At 46.9% G+C, this 13,380-nt stretch overlaps 1 protein-coding gene across 2 annotated transcripts in view; it reads right to left on the bottom strand.

Annotated features, from left to right (window-relative positions):
* Window positions 1–13,380, bottom strand: part of cux2b (cut-like homeobox 2b) — a 261,308-nt gene that overhangs the window by 20,063 nt on the left and 227,865 nt on the right. For both annotated transcript variants that reach the window (XM_051921205.1, XM_028825274.2), the window contains exons 11-14: window positions 12,500–12,688; window positions 8,203–8,261; window positions 8,050–8,098; window positions 2,247–2,346 (exon numbers count right to left, since the gene is read on the bottom strand). In XM_051921205.1, coding sequence (XP_051777165.1) covers window positions 2,247–2,346; window positions 8,050–8,098; window positions 8,203–8,261; window positions 12,500–12,688 — 397 coding nt within the window. The remainder of the gene's footprint in view (window positions 1–2,246; window positions 2,347–8,049; window positions 8,099–8,202; window positions 8,262–12,499; window positions 12,689–13,380) is intronic.

Genomic DNA, 13,380 nt, shown 5'->3' on the forward strand with positions numbered 1-13,380 from the left:
ACATTATTTTTGCAAGGGGGCTTCATAGTCCCAAATTTAAGGTCAGTTACAATATATTTCAGCCTTAGCTATGCTAATGTTCCTTCTGCTTTGTTTTTCTTTGCCTGTGCTTTGCGTCTTATGGGTGGTTCCCCAGGAGGCGGGGCCACCTGTCCATCAACACCAGGGACTGCCCTCATAAAGGTGTGGCTGGTGTTCACGGTTGCATGTGTGTGTGTGTGTGTGTTGGGAAAGGGGAGTGGCCTTGTGTTTTGTGGGTGGCCCCCCCAATGGCGGGATCACCTGCCAATCACTGCCGGGGTCGGCCTATCACCCTGTTTAATGGGGTCCTCCCATAGTTCCTCAACGTGACTTTCTGTGCTATTGTATGTTTAATGGATTTTCGACCCTGTGCTTTGTTTTTCAATTTTGTCTTTGGATTTCATTTTGGGACTGTGATTACTGATTTTTTTGATCCCTTGCTCTGTTTGTTGACCTCGCCTCTGGATTTCGGATTGGGACTGTGTTTATTGTTATGTTTTGGATTTTGAATTGGGACAGGCATCTCCTTTGTGCTCGTCGGAGCTTTGGGACTCACACAGCCATCTTATGCTAAAATGAACCTTTTATTTTATCATCATTCATCATATCATCACTCGGGCCTTTGGGTTCCTAGTCAGGGTATTTTGACGGTGTGTCCCCCCCCCCATCCCCTCTAGTGGGCAACCTTGGAAGTGTTTTCGGCCGCTGTGCTTTCTAAACTCCACCAGGATCACGACAGGGAAGAAGCTGGTGGTTCATCTGAAGGCACTTGGGAGTTGGTGAGCTTCTTTGGTGATTTACTGAAATTTCATTGGACCTTCGGCTCTGTTTTTCGACCATCCCCTGGTTTCTTGTATCGGGACTTCATGTTTCCATTTGGATTGTCTAATCATTTTGGGCAACTCCTATTGCCTGTTGTGCTCCGCGGAGCTTCACTGTTGTTTGAAAAACGAAAACTTTTTTGCTCAATAAAGATGCTGTGTTTGCTGGGGGTTTATGAGGATTTCCCCCTCCACTGGGCATCTGGGACTCCAACTCACAACACAATGGTGGACAACTTGTGTGTATGCTGCACTCTGGTTGGCTCTTATGTTAATGGCACAATATGCTAAATTGGGACTTATAGAATAAGTGGCAAGAAAAGGATTGACGGCCATCGGTGCACAGGAATTAGAAAAGCCCAACAAATTACGTGACGACCGAGCCGCCAAGTGAGCAAGTGGCCGTCTCATTTCTGCCTCAGGTCAACAACTAAATGGATAATAATATTATTTTCATTTAGAGCAATGTCTCCTCATGCTAAAATGTAAATGAGACATAAATTATCATTATAAAGTTCTCCATACGTTAATAAGTACTTCATTTAGTCCGACTATGACAGCCATAAATAATGAAGTCAAATTGAATTATCTTACGGCGGCAAATACCAACTATTCATTTATTATTATTACAATCGGAAGTTATTATTATTATTAGATCATTTATTACAATTTGAAAAAAAACTATTATTAATTAGTTGATATAAACATTTTTTGAAAAATTTAAAGACATCTAAATGGCATAATAATGCATGAAGCGTTGTAATCATTAAGCTGTTATAAATTATATTTTGCTTATCATTTGCATTGCTGGAGCCACGAGGAAGTCAAACGGACACACATTTTGAATAAAATGTTTCCCAAAGTATCTCCAAGAAAGCTCCCCCCTTCTAAGGACTTTTAAAAAAAAACTTCAAAAGACCCTTGCGGTTTGTTCCAAGCCCCTCCACTGCCCGTCCTACGGCTGGCTCTCCATTTCTGGAGCTGAAACTCGTGACGAGCCCCCACTCCTAATTAGGAGAGATGTGAGTGGCAGCCGAGTTCCCGTTTGATCCCAAAAAACTCCTCCACCCGGGGGGATTCAAGTAAATAAATTAAACCGCATTCTGTTCGCCATGCGGTTTTTCTTTTTGTTTTTGTCTTTAGTGTGAAGATCAAAAAGAGGAGTGCAGTTTGACAGAATGCGTCCGACAACCTGGGCACGAGAGATGTTTCGCAACACGCCACAACATTCCTTTCATGTGTTAACAGGGAAAGCGAAATAAAAAAAAAAAAACAAAAACACGCCGGCGGGGCACAAATGACCTGTGGTGTCCCCGGGGCAGCAAAATGGTGAATGGTCTATCAGGCCGCCAACGTCCTGCGTTATGGCCGCTCAGCACGGAGGAGGGCAAGGTGGCTACTTACCGCTGTTTGTAAGGAGATGGGGTTTCTCGAGCAGGAACTTCTGGGATGGAAGGAAGTCTTCTTTATCCAGGAGAAGAGCTTCGGCAGCCTTTGATGGGTCCTGAATCAGAGAGAGGACATACAAATTAGAAAGAGGGGAACAAAAGAAGTTAAAAAAAAGGAAAAGAGCAATCACAATTTTATTTATTTATACGGTTAAGTGCCAGGCAGGATTATCCAACATCCTGCCTTGGCGAGGATGGCAGAATGGACTGGCATTCCAGCCCCGTATGAGTATGGGACCGCTAACTGAGATGGGAAGACTCGCCAGTGAGGGGAAGACTCTTCTTTTCCCCCCCTTGGCAGTATTCCTGGTCCTCAGTAATTATACAGGGTACCAGCAGGGCATGATGGGAGTTGTAGTGCCCCACAGTGCTGTAGGGATTCATGATCCCTGTATCTTGGGGGCTTCCATTTGATCTGGAAAGATAAACGAAGCCCTTCAATCTCATTCTCAGTGAGAAAGGAAAGAAGGCAACAGTCACTGGATGGAGGTGGATGGAAAGAAGAAGAGGGAAGGAAGAAGAAGATCCTCTGTGTTAGTGTTGGTTGTGTCCAGGGTTTGGGGTTCATCTGTCACAGTACATAAACTGCAAAAAAGGGCTGTTTCAGTATATGTGTGCTTCGCAACGCATTTTGTATAAATGTATTACATCATATAACGTCTGTCAAAATAAAACATGACAGCAATGCGCTGTACGGAGCGGGTGGAATTACATCATTTCTGTTTGAGCGCATTCACCTTCCTCCGTCAGGGTGCTCAACATCTCATCAGCATAAGCATTCCCATAAAGCCCTGCTGTTCAGGCGATGTTGTTATTATCGCGGGAGCCTCTCTCACCTCCCGTCTGGTTTTATATTTTCCGTCTTTGAAGGCGACTCTCTCGGCGTGCGTCTAACGACTTCACTAAGCCTCTTCACCCTCGCTGCTTTTCTCGAACGCATTTTCCCATAAAGCCCTGGTGCTCAGACGCTCTCATTATTTTTCTGGCCCATATCTCCTCTCTTGTCCGGTTATAATACTTTCCATCTTTCAAGGTGACTCTCTTGTCCGGTTATAATTCTTTCCATCTTTCAAGGCGACTCTCTCAGCGTGTGTCTTACGACCTCACTAAAGCCTCTTCACCCACGCTGCTTTTCTCGAACGCATTTTCCCATAAAGCCCTGCTGCTGAGATGCTCTCGTTATTTTTGTGGCCCATTTCTCCTCTCTTGTCCGGTTTTAATACTTTCCATCTTTCAAGGCGACTCTCTCGGCGTGTGTCTTACGACCTCACAAACGCCTCTTCACCCTCGCTGCTTTTCTCGAACACGTCATCCAATAAAGGCCTGCTGCTCAGACATTCTCGTTATTTTTGTGGCTCATTTCTCCCCTCCTGTCCGGTTTTAATACTTTCCATCATTCAAGGTGACTCTCTTGGTTTGTGTCTTACGACCGCACTAAGGCCTCTTCACCCACACTGCTTTTCTCGTTTTCCCATAAAGCCCCTCTGCTGAGATACTCTCGTTAATTTTGTGGCCCATTTCTCCTCTCTTCTCCGGTTTTAATACTTTCCATCTTACAAGGGGACTCTCTCGGTGTGTGTCTTACGACCTCACTAACGTCTCTTCACCCACGCTGCTTTTCTCGAACGTATTATCCCATAAAGCCCTGGTGCTCAGAACGGTCTCGTTATTTTTGTGGCCCCTTTCTCCTCTCTTCTCCGCTTTTAATACATTCCATCTTTCAAGGCGACTCTCTCGGTGTGTGTCTTACGACCTCACTAATGTCTCGTCACCCAGGCTGTTTTTCTCGAACGCGTTATCCCATAAAACCCTGGTGCTCAGACGCTCTCGTTATTTTTGTGGCCCATGTCTCCTCTCTTGTCCGGTTCGAATACTTTCCATCTTTCAAGGCGACTCTCTTATCCGGTTTTAATACTTTCCATCTTTCAAGGCGACTCTCTCGGTTTGTTTCTTACGACCTCACTAATGGCTCTTCACCCACGCTGCTTTTCTCGAACGCATTTTCCCATAAAGCCCCGGTGCTCAGATGCTCTCGTTATGTTTGTGGCCCATTTCTCCTCTCTTCTCCGGTTTTAATACTTTCCATCTTTCAAGGCGACTCTCCCGGTGTATGTCTTACGACCACACTAACGCCTCTTCACCCAAGCTGCTTTACTCGAACGCATTTTCCAATAAAGCCCCGCTGCTGAGATGCTCTCGTTATTTTTGTGGCCGATATCTCCTCTCTTGTGCGGTTTTAATACTTTCCATCTTTCAAGGCGACTCTCTCGGTTTGTGTCTTAAGACCTCACTAACATCTCTTCACCCACGCTGCTTTTTTCGAACGCGTTTTCCCATCAAGCCCTGGTGCTCAGACGCTCTCGTTATTTTTGTGACCCATTTCTCCTCTCTTTTCCGGTTTTAATACTTTCCATCTTTCAAGGCGACTCTCTCGGTGTGTGTCTTTCGACCTCACTTACATCTGTTCACCCACACTGCTTTTCTCGAACGCATTTTCCCATAAAGCCCCGCTGCTGAGATATCTCGTTATTTTTGTGGCCGATATCTCCTCTCTTGTCCGGTTTTAATACTTTTCATCTTTCAAGGCGACTCTTTCGGTGTGTGTCTTACGACCTCACTAACGTCTCTTCACCCACGCTGCCTTTCTCGAATGCGTTTTCCCATCAAGCCCTGGTGCTGAGATGCTCTCGTTATGTTTGTAGCCCATTTCTCCACTCTTGTCCGGTTTTAATACTTTCCATCTTTCAAGGCGACTCTCTTGTCCGGTGTTAATACTTTCCATCTTTCAAGGCGACTTTCTCGGCATGTGTCTTACGACCACACTAACACCTCTTCACCAACGCTTCTTTTTTCAAATGCGTTTTCCTATCAAGCCCTGGTGCTCAGACGCTCTCGTTATGTTTGTGGCCCATTTCTCCTCTCTTCTCCGGTTGTAATACTTTCCATCTTTCAAGGCTACTCTCTCAGTGTGTGTCTTACGACCTCACTAACATCTCTTCACCCACGCTGCTTTTCTCAAAAGCGTTTTCCCATACAGCCCTGGTGCTCAGATGCTCTCGTTATGTTTGTGGCCCATTTCTCCTCTCTTCTCCGGTTGTAATACTTTCCATCTTTCAAGGCTACTCTCTCGGTGTGTGTCTTACGACATCACTAACGTCTCTTCACCCACGCTGCTTTTCTCGAACGCGTTTTCCCATAAAGCCCTGGTGCGCAGACGCTCTCGTTATTTTTGTGGCCCATTTCTCCACTCTTGTCTGGTTTTAATACTTTCCATCTTTCAAGGCAACTCTGTTGTCCGGTTTTAATACTTTCCATCTTTCAAGGCGACTCTCTTGGCCTGTGTCTTACGACCACACTAACGCCTCTTCACCCACGCTGTTTTTCTCGAACACATTTTCCCATAAAGCCCCGCTGCTGAGATGCTCTCGTTATTTTTGTGGCCCATACCTCCTCTCTTGTCCGGTTTTAATACTTTCCATCTTTCAAGGCGACTCTCTCGGTGTGTGTCTTACGACCTCACTAACATCTCTTCACCCACGCTGGTTTTTTCGAACGCGTTTTCCCATCAAGCCCTGGTGCTCAGAGGCTCTCATTATTTTTGTGACCCATTTCTCCTCTCTTTTCCGGTTTTAATACTTTCCATCTTTCAAGGCGACTCTCTCGGTGTGTGTCTTACGACCTCATTAACATCTCTTCACCCACGATGCTTTTCTCGAACGCATTTTCCCATAAAGCCCCACTGCTGAGATGCTCTCGTTATTTTTGTGGCCGATATCTCCTCTCTTGTCCGGTTTTAATACTTTCCATCTTTCAAGGCGACTCTTTCGGTGTGTGTCTTACGACCTCACTAATGTCTCTTCACCCACGCTGCCTTTCTGGAACGCGTTTTCCCATCAAGCCCTGGTGCTCAGATGCTCTCGTTATGTTTGTGGCCCATTTCTCCTCTCTTCTCCGGTTTTAAAACTTTCCATCTTTCAAGGCAACTCTCTTGTCCGGTTTTAATACTTTCCATCTTTCAAGGCGACTCTCTCAGTGTGTGTCTTACGACTTCACTAACGTCTCTTCACCCATGTTGCTTTTCTCGAACGCATTTTCCCATAAAGCCCCGGTGCTCAGATGCTCTCGTTATTTTTGTGGCCCATTTCTCCTCTCTTGTTTGGTTTTAATACTTTCCATCTTTCAAGGCGACTCTCTCGGTGTGTGTCTTACGACCACACTGACGCCTCTTCACCCACACTGCTTTTTTCGAACGTGTTTTCCCATCAAGCCCTGGTGCTCAGACGCTCTCGTTATTTTTGTGACCCATTTCTCCTCTCTTTTCCGGTTTTAGTACTTTCCATCTATCAAGGCGACTCTCTGGGTGTGTGTCTTACGACCTCACTAACATCTCTTCACCCACGCTGCTTTTCTCGAACGCATTTTCCCATAAAGCCCCGGTGCTCAGATGCTGTCGTTATGTTTGTGACCCATTTCTCCTCTATTCTCCGGTTTTAATACTTTCCATCTTTTAAGGTGATTCTCTCGGTGTGTGTCTTACGACCTCACTAACGTCTCTTCACCCACGCTGCTTTTCTTGAACGCGTTTTCCCATAAAGCCCTGGTGCTCAGACGCTCTCGTTATTTTTGTGGCCCATTTCTGCACTCTTTCAAGGCGACTCTCTTGTCCGGTGTTAATACTTTCCATCTTTCAAGGCGACTCTCTCAGCGTGTGTCTTACAACCACACTAACGCCTCTTCACCCACGCTGCTTTACTCGAACGCATTTTCCAATAAAGCCCCGCTGCTGAGATGCTCTCGTTATTTTTGTGGCCGATATCTCCTCTCTTGTCCGGTTTTAATACTTTCCATCTTTCAAGGCGACTCTTTTGGTGTGTGTCTTACGACGTCACTAACGTCTCTTCACCCACGCTGCTTTTCTCAAACGCATTTTCCCATAAAGTCCCGCTGCTGAGATGCTCTCGTCATTTTCGTGCTGCCTTTCTCCCCTCCCGTCTGGTGTGATACTTTCCGTCTTTGAAAGGTGTGGGTCTTTTCTCCTCCTTGTGCGTCTCACACAGTCGCACTTCCTTTTTCATCGCATCAGACTCAGGCCATTGTGACAAATCACGCCAAAGCCACTTTGACCAATCAGATTGCTCTAAGGGCCTGGACACACTCATGTTAGTATTTTATGAAATTGTAGATTACATTTTCTTCTATTCAGTATTGGAAGTGAATACATGCCATGTTGCCTTTACATTTTCTGTACTCGGTCTTTGATCTAGAGCTTGGTGACTTAAACTACGGGTGGGCTGCTGCCATTTGAGTCATGAGTCCTCGTTTTATTCAACTGGAGAGGGTCATGTGCGGTTTTTGAAGGGCGTCATGATGGGTCACCACAGGCAGTTTTATGCAATCTGCTATGACTGTTGTGATGGCTATTCTCTAAGGGGGAAACACAGCCTCCCCACTACAAAGAAGAGGTGGCACAGTGATAAACACTTATGCCCGACGGCTCGCATCACTTATTGTTTTTTGGCTGCATTAATTGGTGGCAGACGCTTCTCTAGTCCTCAAGGATACCCCACACCAGTCCACTGTCTCCTTCCCCATTGACGTCAATCCAACGCGTTTCCACATTTCCACCGAGAAGACTCGAATTCGGCGGGGTTCGCTTATCCCTAACGTCTTCACGTCTCGTTTTTTTGGGTCTACAGAGGACTTCTTTTGGTACCGATATCCGCCAGGTGACCAGGTGCTGAAAGATCTAAGTGGCTTACCTGGGAAGAGCAGGTGTTTGCGGACGCCTGTTTCATAGATTTGAGGATGCTAAAAAAAAAAAATAAACGGAAAACAGATAAGAACGAGAAAGGCATTAGGATGCAACTCCTCTTTCTCACGACTTCCTCGCATTCAGGGATTGTTTGGCTTACCTGAGCTCAGTTTTAATTTCTTCGTAGTCTTCTTGCATTCGTAACTTGGCTTCGAGACGCTACGGAAAGAGTTAAGTGAGCAACAACATCTGAATATTAATCATCTCATTCAAGTTAGAAATCAAAACTTATTTGTGCATGAATGGGCACTAAAAGAAAAAATCCAATATGGGCCCACCAACACAGAAGGATCCACAAACCTCCCCAAAAGACCAGTTAACAATTGGAATCTACGTGTTTATTTTAAAGCCCGGGACCACCAGACCACCCTGTAACTGCTGTCTACTCCAGGATGAACCTCACAATGTCCTCAACTTTAATCCTGATCGTGCTGGAGCCCACCTGGCGAACAAAGCCCAGGACACTCGAACTTTGATAGGCAGAAATGGGGGCGGACACACAGGACACACACTCGGACTCATTCACCCGCTGTTTGGCCTCTTGAAAGATGGTCGGGTAAAATCCATCATCACGTTACGCGACTACCCCCGAGATTCTCAGTTATAATCTGCTGACACTTTAGAATTAAACATTTTTCTGCTTATAAATCAGTGCTGATTTGGGCTCAGGAGCAGCTCAACCAATGGAAACAAGTCCTAGTTTTCATAACCGTGTCTGAATTTATTTCGTTTTAATACTGATATATTCATCATCGTCGTTATCATCATCATCAGCTGTCTGCTCATTGCTGCTGTCAAACTGGACTCGCTAAGGAGATTCAGGTCTACTGATGTGTGCAGCAAGATAATGGAGATATTCTACCAGTCCATAGTAGCCCCTGTGGCGTCCTACGCTGTGGTCTCCTGGAAGAAGCTACTTGAGCTCAAGAGAAGCACAACACCTGAACACATGGATCAGGAAAGCCTGCGCCATCACAGGACCAAACCTTGACACACTGGAGAGGATGGTGACAAACCTGCAGATCTACAAGTTCAGACAAATAGCAAACTGGACCAGTCTGAAAACATAAGGAGGGTCAGCGCAAACTGGACTCACTAAGGAGATTCAGGTCTACTGATGTGTGCAGCAAGCTAATGGAGATGTTCTACCAGTCCATAGTAGCCCCTGTGGCGTCCTACGCTGTGGTCTCCTGGAAGAAGCAACTTGAGATCAAGAGAAGCACAACACCTGAACAAATTGATCAGGAAAGCCTGTGCCATCACAGGACCAAACCTGGACACACTGGAGAGGATGGTGACAAACCTGCTGATCTACAAGTTCAGACAAACAGCAAACTGGACTGCTCCGACAACAGAGCTGACTGGACTTGCTAAGGAGACTCAGGTCTATTGATGTGTGCAGCAAGCTAATAGAGATGATCTACCAGTCCATAGTAGCCCCTGTAGCGTCCTACACTGTGGTCTCCTGGAAGAAGCAACTTGAGATCAAGAGAAGCACAACACCTGAACACACGGATCAGGAAAGCCTGCGCCATCACAGGACCAAACCTTGACACACTGGAGAGGAATGGGACAAGCCTGCTGATCTACAAGTTCAGACAAACAGCAAACTGGACTGGTCTGAAAACACAAGGAGGGTCAGCGCAAACTGGACTCGCTAAGGAGATTCAGGTCTACTGATGTGTGCAGCAAGCTAATGGAGATGATCTACCAGTCCATAGTAGCCCCTGTGGCGTCCTACACTGTGGTCTCCTGGAAGAAGCAACTTGAGATCAAGAGAAGCACAACACCTGAACAAATTGATCAGGAACGCAAACTCCATCACAGGGCAAACCCTGGACATGTTGAAAGTGGTGGTGGAAAAGAAAATGGTGGCAAACGTGTTCAGACAAACAGCAAACTGGACTGGTCTGACAACAGAGCAGATCGACTTGCTAAGGAGACTCAGGTCCACTGAAGTTTGCAGCAAGCTAATGGAGATGATCTACCTGTCCATAGTAGCCAGTGTGGCGTCCTACGCTTTGGTCTCCTGGGCAAACCAACTTGAACTCAAAAGAAGGACAACGCCTGAACAAACTGACCAGGAAAGCCTGTGCATTCACAGGGCCAAACCTGGACACATTGGAAGTGTTGGTGGTAAAGACAATGGTGGGAAACCTGCTGATCTACAAGTACCTGGGGGTTCAGACAAACAGCAAACTGGACCGGTCAGACAACAGAGCAGAATGTACTTGCTAAGGAGACTCCGGTCTATTGATGTGTGCAGCAAGCTAATGCAGATGATCTACCAGTCCATAGTAGCCCCTGTGGTGTCCTACGCTGTGGTCTCCTGGGCAAACCAACTTGAGCTCAAGAGAAGGACAATGCCTGAATAAACTTATCAGGAACGCAAACTCCATCACAGGGCTAACCCAGGACACACTGGAAATGGTGGTGGAAAAAGAGGATGGTGACAAACCTGTTGATCTACAAGTTCAGACAAACAGCAAACTGCACGCGTAAGGAGATTTGGGTCTACTGATGAATGCATCAAGCTAATGGAGATGTTCTACCAGTCCATAGTAGCCACTGTGGCCTCCTGGGAAACCAAATTGAGCTCAATGCCTGAACAAACTGATCAGGAAAGCGTGTGCCATCACGCTGATCTACATGTACCAGGGGGTTCAGACAAACAGCAGACTGGACCGGTCTGACAACAGAGCTGACTGGACACGCTAAGGAGACTCCGGTCTACTGATGTGTGTTACAAGCTAATGGAGATCATCTACCAGCTCAATGCCTCCAAGCCTGGGGGGGGGGGAGGTGGCAAACACCTTGGATATGCTGGAAGCTGTTGGTAGAAAAGAGGGGGGGTGGCAAAATTGGATGCCATCATGAAAAAAAAAAATCCCCTCCAGGTGGCGCTCACTCTGAGCACTTTTAGCCACAGGCTCTTTCCACCAAGTGCCTCTGGGCGTCTTTTCTGCCCACTGCTATCAGGCCATTCAATTCACTCGTTAATTTATTTTGAGATATCTGAACAATATATACTGCTCAAAGAAATGAAAGTGTGAATGTCTCTGAGCAAACAATCAGAAACAGACTTCATGAGGGTGGCCTGACTATGTCCTCTAGCGGGCACCATGGCGCTCGATTGGCATTTGCCATAAAATACCAGAATTGGCAGGTCCACCACTGCCGGGTGCCCTGTGCTTTTCACAGATGAGAACAGGTTCACCCTGAGCACATGTGACAGACGTGAAAGGGTCTGGAGAAGCCGTGGAGAACGTTATGCTGCCTGTGACATCGTTCAGCATGACCAGTTTGGTGGTGGGTCAGTGATGGTCTGGGGAGGAGGCACATCTATGGAGGGACACACAGACCTCTACAGGCTAGACAACACCTCTGGGTGGGACATTATGTTTCGGTCCATCCAACGCCTCAGCCTGTCCAGGAGCTCAGTGGGTCCAAATCTGGGAGGAGATCCCCAGGACACCATCCGTCATCTCATTAGGGTGTGTGGCGGGATGCCTAGAAGGGCCGAGAAAGGGACTGTACCTCCCACAGACCACTAGAGGGCAGCCACCTTGGCTTGTATGGGGGCCACGGGAATTGAGCATGGAAGCTCAACCGTATAGGGGCCCGTGGCCACCCTTCAGGACGATTATGAAGCCCTGGATGTCAGGACTTCCACCACACCTGGAGGTGCCGACGGAAGGAATACCAGGAACACCCTTCCTGGCCAGAGGGCACCTGGAGCACGTCCAGGTGGGCATAAAAGGGGCAGCTTCCCTCCAGTCGTCAGCCGGAGTTGGGTAGAAGAGGACGAAGCTCGGAGGAGAGGAGTGGAGGCGGCGAAGAGAGGACTTAAGAGAAGCCCGGCCTTGAGGGTGTTTGGTGCAGGGGCACTGGGTTGTGTGCGGGACTTTTGTAAATAAATGTGTGGTAGGTTTCAACATTGGTGTGCCGAGGTTGGTCTTTCCACAGATGTTACATAGGACATACAAACTACCGAGTAGATTTGGAGTTGCTGCAATGAGATTTCTGCACAATGGACTCGCCTGCCTGCCTGATTTTCGGGGTGTCCCTCTCTCTGTTGGTTGATCCTTTTCATTTCCATCCTTTCGTTCCTCACACATCACCATATCAGTCCATAGCAGCAGAGAGAGCCAGCAGGATTTTCTTTCCCCATTGAGATCTGATGGGTTTTCAAAGTGGTCCTTTCCTTTTTTTTGAGCAGTTTACTTTACTTTTGATTTACCTAGCGATCGATTGGCCGTATTTTCTGTCCTGCGAGTCTTTATTCTTGTCTTCTTTTTACGTTTCTGCTGCTGTATGCATCTGCACCCACCCAATAGGATTATAAAGTTGATCAAACCGAATCTACTCAAAGACAAGAAGCAGAGTGCCGGCCTTACCTCGATGGCCTCCGTCTTGAAGGTGAGCTGCTGCTCAATCTCGGCAATGCGATGCGTCGAACTTTCCTGAAGTTCTTGCAGAGTGATCTGCAGTCGCTGGACGTCCTTCAGTAACTGCATGATCTCCCGGTCCTTAGCTGTGAGAGCCGACTCAATCTTCGACTCTGAGCTCAAAGACTCGTCATTCTCCTTTTGAACGAAAAAACAAAAAAAGACCACCATGCATGTTATGATAATAAGCTCTAGACACGTGAAGGGAAGGGGCTCACGGGTCACGTTCGTCACGAGTCCTACTCACTCATTCACACTTCAGGGTTGGGGTCTTTCGTGTTTTGTTTGGCATTTTTCAAACATTTTCCAGGTATTTGTTGTTTTCGGAGGAGTGTTTTGCCGGGAACGCGTGACTGCCATTATTTCCAGTCATCGTTTTGTGGGTTGTGAGATGTCGTGTCTCCTGAATGTCTGGCGATCACAGTGCTGAAGAGAAGGTGTCGTCAGTGTAGTGAGAAGCAGACACTGGGACCACCCGATTCCGCAGCAATTAGAGTCTGCAGGACAATTACGGACCCCCTGTGAAGAACTCAAGCAGCTTCCCAAAAAAATTCCTGAATTACTCAGAGCTGCTATCGCTGATTAAAACCCTGTAGTTTTACAGCAGACGGTGGCAGGGTAATTTCTATTGAAGGACCTCTTGTAATGGATGACATAGATGAAATTCTATTCCAACGGAGATGGACCCCTGTTGCCTACCCTAAATAAGAGGCTGGCATTACATGAGTGGATGGGCATTCCTGGAAAGGTGGATGGAAGAAATTTACCCAGCCAGGAGACCACGATAATGGAAGATACAGGAGAGATCACCTTTTTGGAGTATATACTCC

The sequence above is a fragment of the Erpetoichthys calabaricus genome, chromosome 18 (assembly GCF_900747795.2).
Source record: "Erpetoichthys calabaricus chromosome 18, fErpCal1.3, whole genome shotgun sequence".
Lineage (NCBI taxonomy): Eukaryota > Metazoa > Chordata > Cladistia > Polypteriformes > Polypteridae > Erpetoichthys > Erpetoichthys calabaricus.